Source organism: Geotrypetes seraphini, chromosome 8, assembly GCF_902459505.1.
Source record: "Geotrypetes seraphini chromosome 8, aGeoSer1.1, whole genome shotgun sequence".
In the NCBI taxonomy this organism is placed as follows: Eukaryota; Metazoa; Chordata; class Amphibia; order Gymnophiona; family Dermophiidae; genus Geotrypetes; species Geotrypetes seraphini.
In genome coordinates, this window is record NC_047091.1 from 33,604,297 (window position 1) to 33,623,471 (window position 19,175).

Consider the following 19,175-nt stretch of genomic DNA (forward strand, 5'->3'; position numbering starts at 1 on the left):
TTGGGAGGTGTTGGGACAACACTCATATGTGGCTGACTATCCTGCTGTCCACGGAGAACCTACTTTACAGGTAAGTAACTACACTTTCTATTAAAGACGGATTCCAAATACAAAATCCCCCTGGCCCATGAGAAAAGCGGAAGCTCCATATGGTGCATTCGAGCCCCAGTATGGAGGCCGACCCTTCCTTTAGGTTAATTTGATTCACTGGAGCTCGGCGAAATGACAAATGTTCCCCGTCAGCCAGAGAGGAATGTGGCAATGTAAACTAGGGGGAAGGGAGGGGAATTAATGTGACAGTCAGACGAGGGCATGAACATGAGCCGAAAGTGCCAGCTCTCTGAAAACAAAGCCTTGGACAGGATAGTCTGTGGGAGACAAGAGTCTGTATAGATTCTGAGATTATGAAGAACTGTGACAATAAACATGTCTTTTTTTTTTTCTTTTCAATGAAGGTAATCCCTGCAGTGCCAGATAACAAATCCAGGTATGGAGAAAAATGTCCTATTACTTGTGAAACCACATTCTAGAGCTTCAAACTTGTGTTTCAGAAAGCACCAGTGCCGTACCTTGCCCTCGTTCGGTAATGTGAGCACTGAGGAGTGTGTGGCGCAGTGGTTAAAGCTACAGCCTCAGCACCCTGGGGTTGTGGGTTTGAGCCCCACGCTGCTCCTTATGACCCTGGGAAAGTCACTCAGTCCTTCCTAGCCCCAAGTATGTTAGATAGATTGTGAGCCCATCAGGACAGATAGGGGAAAATGCTTGAATACACTCCTCCCTCCGTATTCACGGTGGTTACGGGCGGAACATAGCTGCGAATATGGAAAAACCGTGAATAACTTTCTCATATGTTATTCACGGTTTTCTGTTAAAAACCCTCAAGAATATGATAAAACCGCGAATAACATGAGAAAGTTATTCACTTCCTCCCCCCGCCTGCCTGGGTCTCTCCTTAACCCTGGCCCCGTCTACAGAGCAGGGGAAAGAGAGAAGCCTACCGCCAAATTCCGTTGCATCACTCCAACCCCTCCCACCCCACCAAGCCGCCATGCTTACCTCTGGGTCCCCCTCGCCCAGCCTGTCTCCTCAGAGCCGCAGACCCAAATTCCAGTGGTGCTCATGTGACCGTCTCGGCCAATGGCTGGGCGGCGCTCCAATTTGGGCCATGGCAACAGGAGCTCGCAGGGGAGGCAGCAGCCACCGCCTGGCATGCGAGGATCCTGGCGGAGATGAACTGCAGTTGCATTTGGCCAGGTGGAAATGAGGCTTTAACCCACCTCTTTGAAATGCCAGGTATGCATCCCTTTACTTGATTTGGAATAGTTGTTGGTGGCAGTTGTATAAATTTTTGTTTCTAGTTGTATAAAATTGGCCATGGATGATTTAATTTGGAGGAGGGGCCAGCATGCTAAAAACCCCGAATAGTCGAAACTGCGGGTACCGAAACCGTGAATAAGGAGGGAGGAGTGTACCTGATTGTAAAACCGCTTAGATAACCTTGATAGGCAGTATATAAAAACCTAATAAACTTGAAACACCTAAATGTATACACCATTTGCATGCTCAGATGAATGGTAGCAGTTACACACGTGAACATTACAGAGTCATGTATATGTACCAGCTGGGCACAGTTCTATAGTAAGGGATTGGGACTTGTATACCACCTTTTTGTAGTTACTCAACCACACTCAAAGTGGTTTACACACAGGTCCTTCAAGCATTTTCCCTGTCTGTCCCAGTGGGCTCATAATCTCTCTAATGTACCTGGGGGCAGTGGAAAATTAAGTGACTTGCCCACGGTCACAAGGAGCAGCGTGGGTTTGAACCCACAACCTCAGGGTGTTGAGGCTGGAGCTCTAACCACTGTGCCACACTCTCCTCCAATACAATAGCTGAAGTCAGTCAAGTATAGAACAATGAAGCCATTGTGACATCACTGATGAGGTTGACTTTTATTGGTGAATGAGGTTTTATGACATCAGGGAAAGGGATTAGGGATTTGTATACCGCCTTTTTTGTAGTTATACAACCACACTCAAAGCAGAGCTTTTCCCATATTGTATCTGCATCCTACCAAGTGAAAAAGGCTCACTGTTATCTTGATGTGGTCTTTGGTTGAAAAGCAAACCAGCAACTAGGCAGAGGGTAATGTAAGACTCATGGCCAACTCCAAGACACCTGCTCTTCCATTCTCTAACTTAGAGCCGATGGATCCTGGAGAAAACAAGCTTCTCTATGGGCTTTGAAACACAAATGATCCAATGGATGGGAGCGCTCAAGACTACGAAGCTCTCTCGTTTGGATGTCGTGCTCACTTGCCCTCCAAAGACCATAATGTCCTTGGATCCGCCTTGCACTGCTCTAGTAAAAAGTATCACAGCCCATAAAGAATTCATTATTTTTCCATAAATATTTCACATGAAAGTGCCGCTAGCTTTTTAGTAAGGAAAGCAATGAGATGGGGGAAGGGAGACTAAGTCAAGAACTCGTAAAAGAATTGTAAACAGAAGATTTCATAAGCTTAACCCTCCCACCTCCAATGGACAAAGCCATAAAGAGGCAGCTGGCATGCATTTTTTTTTTTTTTTTTATATCTCTACAGTTGGGGCTTCCACTTTTTAGCAACTGTGAACTGAAATTTTGCATTCTTGACCTAGATGGTAGAGATGAAGTCAGAGATAAAAGATGTAAATACCTGCTAAAATCTATGGGTTCAAGATTCAGCCAGTGGCTGGGGTCAGCATTTCTTTAAACAGTGGCCACTGCTGGCTGAATTAGACCCGGATATATGGTGCAGCCACCGTTCCCTCTGAGCTGGGTGGGAGTCCTCCAACTGCATTGCTGCCAGTAGGGGACGATGCTTCATAATCTTATCAATCTTTAGAGACAGGCATGTTCTATGGAGTCCGGCACAGCTTGCCCATACCTCACTATTGAAAATGTAATGGCAAAACGATGCCCTCCGCTGACAGGACTATAGGTGGAGGACTCTCGCTCAGCTTAGAAGGAATAGTAGTGCCAGACCTTATCCAGGAACCGGCGCTGAATATCCGAATCTAGGGCCCCCTCTGGGAGTTACTGGGTATTGCTGATATGCAGCGACGTTTTCTGAATAACTACCACATTAGCTTAGGAAAGCTCTGTCTGAATTCTGTCCCCGATCACCCCAGTACTAACCAGATAATACAGCAGTGGGTTAGTTTATTCCAGGCACTATCGAGTTATTCAAATATTCTGTGGGAATCTGGTTAACTAGCCCTGACTATTGTAAACTGGCTCATTTTATGCAGCATGATTTTTCATTCTGGCGTTTCCTTTCACTTGTCTCCCTAGTTTGAAACGGAGCTGTCAGTCATTCCCAGATGAATTTGATCCTTCACCGTCCAAACAGCTGAAGGATGAAGACCCACAAAGAGGTAAACGTCTTGCACAAAGTCTCAGAGATATTCTCTCCTCTGCCCTCATGCTGAGTCAGTAAGCTCTTTCCCGCAGTGGATTGCTCGTTTTGCCGAGGTGGGGGCAATATGAACTTCAACGCATTCCCCAGCCTGGGACTCTTGCCCTCCGGTGTTATTCCGATTTATGGAAGCGGGCTTTAAATTTATGTCCCAGTTCGGAGTCGGAGGACACGAACCTGAGTACTTGATTTTTCTTGGATGGAGGCCGCGTCCTCTCTATGCTACCTCCAGGGGTGTCTGCCCGGGTGGGTGTTCGTGTATGCTAGGTGTGGTGGTTGTTTGGGGGTATGCTTGTGGGATGTTTGTTGTATGATTGTTGCGGCTTGAAGCCGGGTGTTTGGGACTTGTGTGTGTTTGTTGGGGGGGGGGGTTTGTATATTACACACAAAATGTCAATTGTGTTGGACATCCAGCCGCTTGGTTTTGATACTGTGAGCTATTTGATGTCACCGTTCTCCATTGCTGTTTCACTACTTGTTCTGTTTTTATGCTTTCTTCACTACTGGTTGTATGTTCAATTCGCAATTGCTAATAAAGACATATAAAAAAAGAATGCCCTTTCTCAGCCACATCCCCAATCTCTTCCTTTCTTACCTCTTGGTTCTCTGCCTTTATATGTAGGGTTACCAGATTTTTACTATAAAAAAAAAGAGAACGTGTGGCCCCACCCTGTTCTGCCCACAGCCCCACCCCCATTCCAACCCCCAACCCCAGCACCACACAAACTTCATTCGGGGCCACGTCTGGATGGCATCTGCGGGTGCGACATGATGACATCACACATGCGCGGATGCCCTCCAGATGCGACCCTGAGTTCAATGGTTTTAGAAAACCCATCCAGATGCCTAGACAGCTCTCTAAAAAGAGGACCTGTCTGGGTAGATCCAGACATCTGGTAACCCTATTTATATGGTCCCCTTCTTTTGATGTTTTCATTATTAATTTTTTTGTAAACTGCTATCACGAATGGTGAGAGAGGCAGGGGAATAGGGTGGGTCACTGGGACCATGGTTCGACCATTATTTTGCCTGACACCACATCAGTAAAATAGAGAGCCAGCAAGCAGGACTGGAGTTTGGTTGGCTTGAACCCCTCCAACCATAAAGTGTCCCACTGCCCCTCAATATTAGACTAAACTCAACACACATTCTTCTTTTCAAAATGTCTGTCTCCTCTTCAATTTGATGAGATGTGGGCCTCTCTCTTCACTAAAAGATTTTTCCATATTGCTTTTCGCACATCACAGCAAAGTAGTTTTGCACCAAAATCCAAAACCCCAAAAAACGCAAACCAGTAGAAACCAAGACATTCTGAAGATGAGGAATGGGTATATTTTGGGTTACCACTCTGTCTTCTTAAGAGCTAGCATTTTTGTACAGATAAAGGGGGTATTTGGGGAAAAAAAAAGATCTCGAAAAAACGATGATGTTCTGTGACTGGGGGCTTATTATGTCTTCCCCGATTATGTCACCAAGATGTTCAAATCGCATGAAGGTATAGACTAGAGAGTTGTGCGGAGACAGAAATCCCACCCATCCCCGCCCGTCCCCACCAGGATCCTCTCCGTCCCCACCCATCCCTGCAAGGAATTACCTCCATCCCCGCCCGTCCCCATAAAAAGCAGCAATTTCTTCTGACAGGATCATCAATTCCACAGTTTCTTTTGTGTTTGCGCTGCTGTTTCCCTTGTGGAATCTCTTTGGTGGAACCCTTTTTTTCTTTTCTGTTCAGGTAATTAACTTATAAACCCCCTCTTTTACTAAGGCTGACGTGTCCATTATATTATATGGATGAACCCTGCTTCCAAAGCTTTCTGTCCCCGTGGGAGTCCCGTGGGCCAGAGGGGGGTCCCCGTGGGAGTCCCGTGGGTTAGAGGGGATTCCCGCAGGACCCGCGAGATTCCCGCGATCCCCATTCCCTTGCAGATCTCTAGTTTAGACTGTATAAAAAAATGAGGGTTTAGCTGAGCTCGGACATTTGCACAAGATTAAAAAAGAACACAGCCAGGGACAAATGTTATGTTTTATTTTGTATGTTAATATGTAACTCGCTCTGCATAAGGGCAGGCGATAAATAAATTTAAAGAAAAGAAGACATTTCCAAAGAAAGCATGAATATTGCAGGACCTCATAATACCAGCTTAAACCATGGTGCTCTGAAAAATAACAGAAGACAAACTAACCCTGCTATTCTGTATTTTCAGTATTATTATATGTACGGAGAGAATCGGAAGAAGCCTTTAATGCCTTAATGCTAAAAACGCCTGATCTCAAGGGACTGAGGAATGCAGTAAGTTTAACCCTGAACTTTATTTGCACCATTAATTATAAAGTTAGTCCATAGCATCAATGATCTTGTGATTGGCCTACTTGGAAACGCGTCTTCTTGTTAGGCCGCATCTATTTTTGACTAGCTGCAGAGATCACCGCTTCCTTCAGTGGCGTAGCGAGGGAGGTTGACGGCCAGAGTGGTGGTGCACGGCATCGCCATGCAATGCACCCCCTACTCTTCCCTGCTATGCCACGTGCCCCCCAGCCCGTGCACCTCTTGAAATATTTGCTAGTGTGGACGGCATCTTCCACCTGCTGCTTGCGCCGGCCTCGGCTCTCGTCTGACGTCGCATGCGGGTCCCACAATCAGGAAGTGGTGTCAGAAGGGAGCAGGGGCAGCAGGTGGAAGATTCTGTTTGCGTCATTGAGCATTTCAAGAGGTATAGGGGAGCGGAGAAGAGGAGAGGCACCGAAACCCCTGCGCAGAAGGCGCCTGGGGTGAACCCCCTCCCCCCCTTACTATGTCAGCTCTTTCTTCCTTAGGTCAGGGCTTAATGTGCTAATGAGAAAGAAGAGCTCTCAAAATACAGTGAAAGGATATCATTAGTGTAATGAGCAGGTCTCTTAGTTTATTTGTTGATTGCATTCTGCAAAACCATCCCAACGGGCAATAAATTGGAAATTTAGCCATCACATTGCCAGATTTCCCAGCCTTCTTCAATAACCAATATGCTGCGCTGTCATATAGCCAAAAGCAAGCAAAAATATATCATGTTCAAAAGTCCAGCCTGGCAAAAGTGTTTCTGTGCCCTATTGCCCTCTCCTGACTGACCCAAAATAGACTTTTGCTTTTCCTACAGAGCTTCCCGGTGCCACCACTGGGAGGCACCATATTGTACATGAGTAGTAGCAAATGAGTAATGCTGTCATGTCACTGCCCACTGTCAGAAGGGGTGCGGTGGGGGGAGGGGGGGAGAAGTGTAGTATACCAACATCTGGAATTGAGAGACCAACTATTGATGAAGTGACGCCCTTAAATACAAGACTAATAATAGCACACTAGGGTTTGTCTCCTATCGCTATCAGTAGTGTCCAGGAGGCCTTACTGGGGTAATGCAACTCATGACTAACTTAGAATAAAACTATAATGCAGAGTCAGCTGTGTGCTTCTGGCCAGTCGGCCAAATTGAATTCTGGCCACAAGAGTTCTAATCACATTTTGAAGAATGACCGTCCAAGACCATCCCTTTACTGGTGTTTTTAAGACGTTCAATGGGAGAAGTACAGTTACTCTCAGCATATTTTCTCTCCATTTGCATTGTCAGCTTCAGTTATTCAGCAATGGTGACCCACATGGCCTCTTCTCCCTCGAACAGAGGAGATTGAGAGGGGGGGACATGATCGAAACATTCAAAGTACTGAAGGGGATAGACTTAGTAGATAAGGACAGGTTGTTCACCCTCTCCAAGATAGGGAAAACGAGAGGGCACTCTCTAAAGTTAAAAGGGGACAGATTCCGTACAAACGTAAGGAAGTTCTTCTTCACCCAGAAAGTGGTAGAAAACTGAAACGCTCTTCTGGAGTCTGTCATAGGGGAAAACACCCTCCAGGGATTCAAGACAAAGTTAGACAAGTTCCCGCTGAACCGGAACATATGCAGGTAGGGCTAGTCTCAGTTAGGGCGCTGGTCTTTGACCAAAGGGCCACCGGGTGAGCGGACTGCTGGACATGATGGACCACTGGTCTGACCCAGCAGCGGCAATTCTTATGTTCTTTGATTCTGCTCAGCAAGGTTTCCCATAAGAGATGCTTTGAAATCAAAAGCATTGGGGGTCCTAGGTGTAAAATATTTTTAAACCAATACTGAGAACTCTGTATATGAAGTACTGTCATAGATAATGGTAAATAAGCAGGGAATATAGACAAACCAGAGGAAGCTTTTCTCTACAGTCTGTATGGTGCAGTCTGGGGTGCCAGGGCACGTTCAACAAATGTGAAATTTTGAGAGATCACCAATTTCATGATCACTAATGGAAGGGCTTCATGAGCAGAACCTAATTGTTCATTATCAAGAGTCCACTATAGCAGGGTGAGATTTGGGGATGTGTTTCCTTCCACCTCAATTTTTTGACACTATTGCTGTTTTCTTAACTGATTGCACTTTGGCTGTTGCCTCAATCCATTCCTTGGGATACACCAAAGCCAATTTTTTTTTCAAGACCATCTACTGTACAGTGAATATTTTTACATGCACAGCCTCCATCGTATGCAAATCTATCTCATGCATATTCAATGTGGGTATCCTGAAAATCTGTCTGGCTGAGTGTATCCCGAGGACTGCATTGACAACCCCTGGTCTAGACACTTCCCTTATCCAGCATCCAGTGAAATTTGTGACATGTAACACAAGAGGAAGGGGGTAGCCCCCAAAATGAGTCTTACAGAAATATTGATGTCGTGTGGTTAACATCAAGTACGGACCCTACAAATGAAATGGATAAATGTCACTATCTGCCTACAATTTATCCATTTAAATTGAGGAGAATCCAGGACTCTGTTCCAGGCCTGGAAGCCTAAATTTAGCCAGATAAACTTATCTCTATAAATCAGGGGTGTCCAACCTTTTGGCTTCACTGGGCTGTATTGGCCAAAAAAAATGTTTCTGGGGCCGCACAAACGTGAAAATGCTGCAGCAAGACACAGGAGGGAGCTGGCAAGATGGTAAACATCCGGTAGCAGCAGAGGAAAACACTGCATCGCCCTTGACTGGCGCCGCACAAAATACTTCACGGGGCCACATGCGGCCCTTAGGCCGCAGGTTGGACACCCCTGCTATAAATGGACCACATAAACAGTTGTTCTAAATGTATATGACTAGTATATTTGTATATGTTTAGGCTTGCATTTTTGTGACATGTACTCATTAGCACACATTCATTTCTTAGCACACCTTAAAAAATGTAAGGCATGTACAATTTAATGCATATTAACCTACAAATTAATGTGCATGCAGTGAAAATTTCTACCTCACATTCTAAAACTTTTTTAAGCCAAAATGTGTGACATGAAGCAGAAAAAACACTCCCCAAAATCGAAAAGATTTCCAAAAAGTGCACATCCATAATGTATAGGCAGAAGTCCAACTTATACAGAGATAGAAAATATGTATATTCATCTAGCTGAATGTAACCCTCATTATAAGGGCCACCCCCCGTTTTTACAAAACCGAGATAGAATGCCTATGAGCGTCGGGAGCAGCGCAGGGCATTCAGCAAGCTGTCCTGTGCTAAAACCCACTATCGTGGTTTTGTAAAAGGGGGAGGGGAAAGGTGTTTTCTATTGATTTGGAACGTTCTGGGCATGACGGCTATATTAGTGAGCCACAACCTCTGGCCAGTCAATAATGCTCTCTTCTCTTTCAGATATCAGAAAAATATGATGTACTTGAAGACAGAATTCACAAAGTCTATAAAAAATGCAAACGTGGGTAAGTACATTCCCTCCAGTCCTTGCAGGCGGTAGTGATATTTATTGGGTCAACAAGGTGGTTTAACTAGCAATTTCCATACACATTGCTCAGTCCATACAAGTGGCACCCAGGTCACATGATTCAAGTTCTGCTTGTCTTGCAGCTAGAAGCTCATGTGTAGCCTTCCACGGCATTAAATGATGAAGTAAAAGTCTGTTCTACTGGCACACCGAAAACAAAATATATGGGATCTGATATTCAGAGTGATTTAAGCGGCCCTACCCCCTCCCAAAGTGTAGGTAGGTCCCTCCAGACCTACCTACATATCTGGTGGTCCAGCGGGCAGTCTTCGGGGGCAGGAGCACAGCCCCCTCACGCCAGCCTGTCAACATGGCCACCGTGATCTTTTACAGCAACTCACAGTACTTCTCGGGTAGGTTTTTGCTGGAAAAGTACAGGTGGAAATTTGAAAATATTGTCTGCCCAAGTTCTCTTTTCCTCTGACCAAAAATAATAATAATAATAATTTATTTTGATATATCACCCAACCAGCGGTTTACACAATAGGTACCAGGCATACAATATAATAATAACATCATACTTAATAAAATCAGAGTAACTAATACAAACATTAAAACTAATGAACAAGGATAAGATAAAATGATAAAAACATTATAACTATATGAAAATCAATAATGTATATTATATTGTTTAAATAAATGGGTTTTAAGATCTTTTCGAAATTGATAGACCCCTGAAAACATTCCTCTTGCACTGAGGAAAATTTTCAGACAGCTGATTAACATAGGTGAAATACCCCTTACCTGCATAAATCACTTTGAAAATTGGCTCCCCCCCCAAAAAAAAACACACACACACAAGCACACCAAAAAATAGCTCTGTAGGCCAGAATCCTGATGCATCCAAGTTTCAATATCAGATCTATGTCAAAGTAAATAATCTTCATTTAGGAAGGAGACTTACCCCACCCCCACACACACCTTTTACAAAAGTGCAGAAGAGATTTTTACTGCCGGCAGGCACACTGAATGCTCTGCGCTGCTCCGACGATCATAGGAACTCTGACTGTTGGAGCAATGCAGAGCATTCAGCGTGCCGGCCGGTGCTAAAAACCTCTTCTGTGCTTTTGTAAAAGGGGGGAGGGGTAATGTAATAACCACCATATCAAGGTACCTGGATGTTCGCCAGAGTAAATGTAATTAGCCGTCTCAAAATAGCCTTCACTCGGTGCACCTAAAAATGAATATTAATGCACATACAATTTGTTGGTCTGAAGAGGATCATTCCTAAAAAATGCGGTTTCTGCAGGTTTGGAAAATAACTTCAGTAGATTGCATTCTTAAGTCTGCCCACAGGGGGTGGGGGTCCCATAGAAATTTTACCCCACAAAAAAAGCAGCTGCCAAAGGCTGTTGTAGACAATTTACCTTTTGAAGATCAGGTGCAAGATCTGAGGATGATCAGGATGGCTTTAGACTAGACATGGGCAACTCCAGTCCTCGAGGGCCGGAATCCAGTCGGGTTTTCAGGATTCCCCCCAAGGAATAGGCGCGAGATCTATTTGCATGCACTGCTTTCAAGGCCTAGTCCTTGAGGAAATCCTGAAAACCCGATTGGATTCCGGCCCTCGAGGACCGGAGTTGCCCATGTCTGCTTTAGACCATGGGTTGTGGCATCAGCCTCCTTCCCCTCCTCACCCCTATTTCCAGTAAAGTTCTCAGAGCATGGTGGGAGTCTATTGCTCACACAAGGGGTCTTTTACTAAGACACGCTAGCTGACTTAGCGGACTCTAAATCAGGGTCCTCGAGAACCGTATTCCAGTGGGGTTTTCAGGATTTCCCCAATGAATATGCATGAGATCTATGTGCATGCACTGTTTTCAATACATATTCATTGGGTAAATCCTGAAAACCCCACTGGAATACGGCTCTTGAGGACCGGAGTTTCCTACCCCTGCTCTAAATGCTAATGCACCCATTATATTCTATGTACGCGCTAGCATTTAGCGTGCCCACAGCGAGGTGTGACTGTCCCACCCCTCTAAGAACCTCTTTTCAATATTTATTAAAGATGGTGGGGCAAATGAGTAGACCCCCCCCTCCAATGTATTTCATTTTGTCCTGCGGCGTTCAGTTGCGTATTTTGGCTCCCACTGCCTATCAAAAAAAAAAAAACCACAACAAAACTAGTCAGTCAGCATCTTTGTAATGTGCAAAAGTGGAAGTGGTTTGTCTGCTTGATAAGTAAACATGTAGCCATTTGACAATTTGTAATTATTACAGATGGTTAATTGACAGCAAATAGCGGGAGTGTTTTCGTAAATACTGAACGTAGTTTTTAAAATACAAACTGGCACTTGGCTTTGGTAACATAGTAACACAGTTTTTGACTGAAAAAAAAATCGAACGGCTGGTCACACTCGTCATCTTCTGAATATTCTTGGCATCAGCATTATTGTGGTGATCTTATAGCCTCCCCTTTTATCAATATCAAACATTTCTCTGAGCTTCTTTTCGTGGTATCGTTGGTATAGCTCAGTATCTTGCTAGCCTTTAAATACTGTAGCAGTTTAGCAGTTCCTCCTATATTCAAAGAGGCTTGAGAGGGTTCAGATTAGGAATTGAACAGGTGCTCATCTTACCTTGAAATCTTGTCTAGAGAATGACACGGGGACAAATTTTTCCCCGTCCCCGCAGGAACTCAATTTCACTGTTCCGTCCCCGTGTGTTTTGTCGCTCTCCCTGTCCCTGTCCCAATCCTGTAAGCTCTGCCTTAACTACACAAGCCTCAAACACTTATGATTTGAAAGTGTCTGAGGCTTGTGCAGATGAGGACGGAGCTTAGGCATTGGTGGACTGAGGCATTATGACATCACAATCTGAGCTCTAGAATGTTGCTACTTAGGATTTTAAAGTGAGGCTTGTGCAGATGAGGCATTGGTGGAATGAGGCATTATGACATCACAATCTGAGCTCTAGAATGTTGCTACTTGTGACTTGTGCAGATGAGGACGGAGTGTGCAGGAATGGGGCAGGGGCAGGAAAAAATTTGCGGAGATGGGACGGGAAAATGAGTTCCCGCCGGGGCGGGGAAAAATTTGTCCCCATGTCATTCTCTAATTCTCATCCTCCTTCTCAGGACTGATGCTGGACATGCTGAAAACCAGAAGGAGGGCCTGAACATAAAAACATAAGATTTGCCGCTGCTGGGTCAGACCAGTGGCCCATCGTGCCCAGCAGTCCACTCCCGCGGCGGCCCCTAGGTCAAAGACCAGTGCCCTAACCAGTTGCACCTCCTTCAGATTCGGGAGGACCCATCCTTCATGGGGGTTCTGAGCAATTGCCCTGGTTGCACCTCTCTAATATGACCCCTGTTCCTCCTCTTCCTCCCCCTCCTCCCCCACCACCTCTAGCCTCCCTTGGCAGAAAGTACAGATGTGCTAGGACCCTCTTGTCCATCCCCTTCTCAAGTTAGAGGCACTAGTGAAAAGGAGCCTGTTTTCGAAAGGATGGGAGTGCGAAGCAGACACCAGCTGGGTGAGGCATAAGAAGTCACTGCCAGGCTAGGATGAGACGAGTCTGAGCTAGGAACTGCAAACAGAAGGAGCCGATACTGAACAAGCCAGTGCGGTGCCCGTGCGTGTCCCGGCAGAAACTCTCCCTAAATTCTTTTCTTAAAATCCACGATACTTTTTACTAACAAGAATTCTCTTTTTCTCTCCTTACGTGACCCCAAATAGTATAAAATTTCATAGGTACGATTAACCCCAGCCAAAAGGGAGTCTTATTTCTGGATTCTGGAGGACACAGGGCCCCACTGTGAGCCAGTTTGTGTTCTTTAGGGAGCCCACACGCCGTCCTTCCATTGTTTTCGGACAAATGCCGTTTAATCACCATTTGCTTTTCCAAAACACTCAAGAAGTGTGTAAATAAGGTGGGGTACCTACCCTGGGCTGTTCGTGCATTCATAGCCAGGCCCGACACTAAAGCATAGCCTAATTCCATTGTATGAATCAAAAGGAAATGCTATTCAGGACATTTAAAAAAAAAACAAAAAAAAACATTTTAGAATTACAGTAGGTGTATCATTTCAAATGAGGTAATTACTATTTTCAAACACAATTTCAGTGAATCACCTATCCCAAGCATGCACGCCCCTGATCCGATGCGAAGGAATGCCAGGAAACTGCACTTTATTTTCATAGCTCCCACACAGAAAGTCTTTTGGACAAAGAAAGATATGATCTGCTTTTTGCAAGCTCCACTGACTGCTTGAAAGACTAGCGCATGCCTTGTTTGAATTGGCTGCAATCCAGTATATATAGGGTTGGTTGGGGGTTTTTTTTTTTTTCAAATATTTCTTTTAATACAAAGTCAGTCTAGAGAATTTGAATGACAGCTGGATCACCCTTTGTTCCTTGCTGTTACTTTAGGTGATGGTGCATTCTGCGCCTCTAATCACGACGCCAGGCATTGGTGGACTGAGACATTATGACATCACAATCTGAGCTCTAGAATGTTGCTACTTATGATGTTAAAATGTTTGAGGCTTGCACAGATGAGGACGGAGCTTAGGCATTGCTGGAATGAGGCATTATGACATCACAATCTGAGCTCCAGAATGTTGCTATTTATGATTTTAAAGTGTCTGAGGCTTGTGCAGATGAGGACGGAGCTTAGGTATTGGTGGAATGAGGCATTATGATATCACAATCTGAGCTCTAGAGTGTTGCTACTTCAACAGAGACACCCAGTGGCGTAGGGAGGGTGAGCGGCACCCCTCCCCCTCTTCCCCCCCCGTAACCTTTTCAACTTCGGCTCGGGCAGCCGCCAAAGTACTGCCCGCGTTGGCTTCAGCGTTCTCTTTGACGTCGCTGCCTAGGCGTGGGTCCCGGAAGTGACATCAGAGGGAAGTGCTAAAGTCGATGCGGTTGGCGAGTCGGTGGCTGCTTGTGCCGAAGTTAAAATGGTGCGGGGGAAGGGAAGGGGTGCGCATGGGACAAGGGGAGGAGGAGGGGTGCAGGCACCCCCAAGGAAGATGGCGCCTGGGGAAGACTGCCCCCCCCTTGCCAACTCCCTTACTATGCCACTGGTAGGACCCTTTTACTAAAGTGCATCAGATTTTGCAGTTGTGCAGCTTAATGTAGGAAATTTCATGGGTGGGAACTATTGGGAGTGTTCCCTGCAATTTTCAATACAGGTTGCGTGTTAAAAGTTCCATTAGCGCAATACTCTTCAAATGCCAACTCCAGTCTCCATCCCTTCTGCCTTGCTGCGCCGTATGCTTGGAATAAGTTGCCCGAATCCGTATGGCGGGCTCCGTCTGGCAGTATTCAAGGCCCAGTTAAAAAGCCCATCTCTTCGAGTGTGCTTTCGACTCCTAACTCCTCTCACCTTGGGTTCTGCATCCCCAACCCTATATGTCGTGTCTGTTGGTCCAAATTAGATTGTAAGCTCTTCTTAGCGGGGACTGTCTATAAATGTCAGCCTCTTTGAGAGTGTTTTCACCTTGGGTATTACATCCCCAACACTTTTGACATTGCATAAATATCTATGAATCGCTAATATTCCCCAATAGGAGTTCAATGCGATTTCCAAATTGATATGTGGCTGGCCATCTCCAGGAATTACAATCTTACATTAAAATCAAAACATTGAAAATCTGCTCATCTGTTAGAGTGAAAGAGATATCTTGCAGACAAAATAGGTTGTCACACCTTTACCAAATCATTTGTAGTTTGAAGAAATTCACCCAAGGTGGAATGCAGCAAGAATAAGCCAAACAACAGTAATAGAAATTACAGCAGTAAACATTTAAATAAATGTACATATTATAGAAAAAGTAGAAGTAAAACCCAGATGTCTCGATCCGTCCTCTTTACTTCCGTTGATTTCGGTGGAAGTAAAACCAAGATGTCTCAGTCCATCGTCTTTTTTCTGGAGCCATATGGTAATCCTACTCCTCTCCCTCCCTCCCTCCCTCCTTTCCCCCCCCCCCCTGCCTTCCTCCCTTGATCCCAAACAACAGCAGTCACACCTTCCCCCAGACTCCCACTCCTCCATAGGACTCCCTCAGGTCTAGAAGACCAATGGTTTAGTCAAGGTAGTAGTGATCCCCAGTCAATAACCTTGTCTGAGATATTTTTTTATGACTCAGGTCACTTGTTGGTATTTTGCAGGGTTCCTTTTGTGTTTTAATCATCATCTTTATAATTTTATGATTCATATTTTCATTGCTACCTGCCTAGAACAAGGGATAACGCATGCTATAAATTTTTAAATAAAATCAATAACCAACTCAGTAGGGATGGGCTGTCTTTTGCATTGACCTGGGATATATCATTGACATTTCCTATGTTGTATGTCATGAACAAATGCTGATAATAGAGTGTACCATATGTAAAGAGGGAGAACTATTTCAGAAGAATGGGGCACTCTTTCTCGATAGCATGAGTCCTAAGAGCCAGCTCTATGAGGACCTTGAGCACTCCCCCTCCCCAATATTGAACAAATTCCTTGACTGGGGGGGGAGGTCATTTCTGTTGGGTTCAGCACCCCCCAATTTTGAAAAGTTGGCTCGTACGGCACTAGTGAAACATTGGGCGCGAGCAGAGAGCATTGTTGAGGCACAAATGTTGGAAAGAGTGCTTCCTCTTTGCAAGAAGGACACTCTCGTAACAACAGTACACCCCAAACGAAAACAAAGACCAGCCAAAACAAGACGAACAATGCTGCGAACAACAGGAGGGTAACAAAACGAATATTTGTTGGCCTGTCCGTCCCTACAACTCGGTAATCGGCGATTTCTGCCATCTTTTTCTCTCGTGTACCAGAACTGACTGCAGCAGCATTTGAATCTACCTGACCTAATGTTGTGTTTCCTTCTTCAGAATACTGGTGAACATGGACAACAACATCATTCGGCATTACAGCAACCATGTGGCCTTTTTGCTTGACATGACGGAAATGGAAGGCCAGATCCAGGTCACGCTCAAGGAAATTTAATGAAGTGTGCCCCATGCGCTGGACTCCTTCCTCAGACTTTGTCCAAAGCGCGAGGGATATGGGCCCAGCCAAAATGGAACGGACAGCTCCACAATACACACCTCAACGTTTTGCTTGGATGCACAATCGTGGCAGTGAGGCGAGATGTCTTCAAATGTAAAACAGAAGTATTTGTATTAAGTGATTTTAGTGAGTAGGGTTGGAACTTCGGCATCGTTCAATAAATATCTTCTAATCAATATTCCAAATATGCACATAGCTAAATGGATGATATTAGCCCAGTTTTCTTTCTAAGCTGTGGGAGAGTCTGCTGCTTGTGTTCTATGAGGCCTACTGCAGTCTTCCTGTGGTTTGAACCATAGGCAGCGGAACGCTTTTTTGTTTGGGGGGAGGGGGCCTAAAGCTCCGCCCTAGCCCCAGCATTTTCCTGTGGCACAACTCCCCCACTTAAATTCCCTGGTCACTGTCATTTTAAATCTTTGAGCAGCCGGCGCGCAGAGTTACTGTGCGACGGCTGCACGCAGATTTAAAATTACGGCAGCCGGGAGGAGATGGGTGGGGGAGTAGAGCCATGACTGACTCTTCTGACTGCCAATTTTTGGGTAGGCTATGGCCCCTCCTATGGTTTGAACCACATTGGGCTCCCATGTGATTCTGCTGCCGCCTTGTGCGGTCAAATCAGCCCCCTCCCCCACCCCTTCCCTTGAATGCAGACAGTGGACTCCCAAGCAGCTCGAGGAAACACTGCCTTGGTCATTGAAATTATTAAACGGCTAGAGTTATCCATTTAAAAAAATGAGCATAGTTGAGGAGGTATAAACTGCAGTTTTTCAGCTGCCGGATTGTCAGGTAAATAACTTATCTGCCAGAGTGGCAGCCCACAACTTGCAGATATAACTTTAAAGCTATGTAAGAATTTTTGGCAGCTCTATTAGAAGAAAGGCTGCAATGAAACCCCTATAATTTCCAAAGTTTGGCTCAGTATTTACCTCACTGTTATTTTGAAAGGTGTAAAGACAACCTACGTGACCTGCTCTGAAGAATTTCCTAAAATTATATGAACAAGAATACACCGAAGTATCTGTAAAGTTAAACTTTAACACTAGGTCACAGAATGCTGTTATTTTGCTATTGATCTTGGTTACCGTGCTGCTCTTAAAAAGGCAATTTTGAAAGGGGTTTAACTGGTTAAGTTAGCCGGTTAGATCAAAGGGTTTGAAAATTGTGCCGCTCAGGTGGCTGTCTTGTAGCCACTTAAAACCTGGACATTTCCAGAGGTGGAGTTGGGCCAGGGGAATAAATATGTGTACAGTATATGGAAGTTTTTAAAATATATATATGTTGTTTCCCCTGTTTAACCCCCATCTGCAGCTTAAGCAGGGGCAAAGTTAGAAGGTACAGAAGTGTTACAACGTTGCAAAGAGAGGCTAGCCTGGTCATTTTTAATACTCACGTGAATGCAAAAAAATACCTGGACACTCTGCAGCTAGGCGGCGTAGTGAAAATGGGCTCCAAAATGTATTCAGACCTACAGGGTATCATTTTAACTCTCAAGAGAATGGCAGCATAGCTGTCTGACACACTGCCCGCTTTGTTTCTGTGAAAAGTATCGTTATCTGCTCAAAGTCCTCCTGTCCACTATTCTGTTGAGGGAGATCAGATGCCCTGACCTGGTATTCTCAGATTTGTGTTTGATCTGTTTTCAGACTTCCCCGAACTGGAATATAAACCCAAAGGGGTACCTTTTCAAAGATTTTAGCACTTGTTACATGAGTAGATTAACCTTTAAGTAAGTAAATTTCAACTCATCTTGGTTAATGTAGCTGGTTTAAAAAAAAAAAAGGTTTGGACAAGTTCCTGGAGGAAAAAAGTCCATGAATTGCTGTTGAGACAGACATGGGAGAAGCCACTATGTGCCCTGGATCGGTGGCATGGAATGCTGCTACTATCTGGAATTCTAGAATCCGGTTACTCCTTGGGATTCCAGAATCTTGCTATTTCTTGGGATTCTGTATGGAATGCTGCTACTCTTTGGGATTTTGCCAGGTACTTGTGACTTGGATTGGCCTCTGTGAAGACGGGATACTGGGCTAGATGGACCATTGGTTCTTATGTTCATATGTTGTATTCATAATATCCACAAACTTGTCCATGTAAAAAGAAGAATTCTATGGGGTATGAACTAGATGTACATTTCAAAAGATGCACATGGAGAGGGCCTGCTGCTTGCCTATTTAACTTTGCAACCCCTCACCTCTCCGTTTTATTTCATCTGAACATATATGAGTAAGTCCTTTAACCATAAACCCAGTTTCACACATTTGCTGTCTTCCATGCAAGTTTTCAAGTAGTTGCATCCATCTTTGATGGGTGACTTTACTAGCTTTTACTCCAAGGGGCCTTGAAATGGAAGCTCCGTTGCAATCATACTTTTTATTACATATGCTGTGCTGAATAGACAATCTCCAAGCATCATCAGCAGTTATAATATCAGGGCTCAACATCATTGGCTGGACAGAATCTAGAACCTTATATGAGGGCTCAACATCATTGACTGGACAGAATCTAGAACCTTATATGAGGGCTCAACATCATTGGCTGGACAGAATCTAGAACTTTGATGCCAACAGTTACACTGTCAACACAAAACACTATTGGCTGCCTAGAAACCAGACTGCTTTATACTAGGGCTACAATTTTATTAAAATGTTTAATCACAATTAATTGTGTGATTAAAGGCGGGGCATTGCCAGTAGTTCAGTGGGGGGGCACGGAGGGGATGGGGCAAAAGGGGGGACTGACAGGGTCACACATTTCTTCTCTCCTCCCCCAATACACACAATAGGTATCATATCTTTGCTGGTGGGGATGCCAAAGCCTCCCCCTTCCTCCTTGTATAGCCTCAGGATCAAAGTCAGCGGGGTGCCCCAGATCCAACTCTACCTCTATCCCT

General features: G+C 44.8%; 1 protein-coding gene across 1 annotated transcript in view; it reads left to right on the forward strand.

Moving 5' to 3' along the window:
* Window positions 1-18,968, forward strand: part of GRHL3 (grainyhead like transcription factor 3) — an 88,949-nt gene extending 69,981 nt beyond the window's left edge. Inside the window, exons 12-16 of the mRNA XM_033953596.1 lie at window positions 456-487; window positions 3,334-3,416; window positions 5,662-5,747; window positions 9,151-9,215; window positions 16,108-18,968. Of these exons, the coding sequence (XP_033809487.1) occupies window positions 456-487; window positions 3,334-3,416; window positions 5,662-5,747; window positions 9,151-9,215; window positions 16,108-16,222 (381 nt within the window). The 3' untranslated portion in view covers window positions 16,223-18,968. The remainder of the gene's footprint in view (window positions 1-455; window positions 488-3,333; window positions 3,417-5,661; window positions 5,748-9,150; window positions 9,216-16,107) is intronic.
* Window positions 18,969-19,175: the final 207 nt, after the last annotated feature.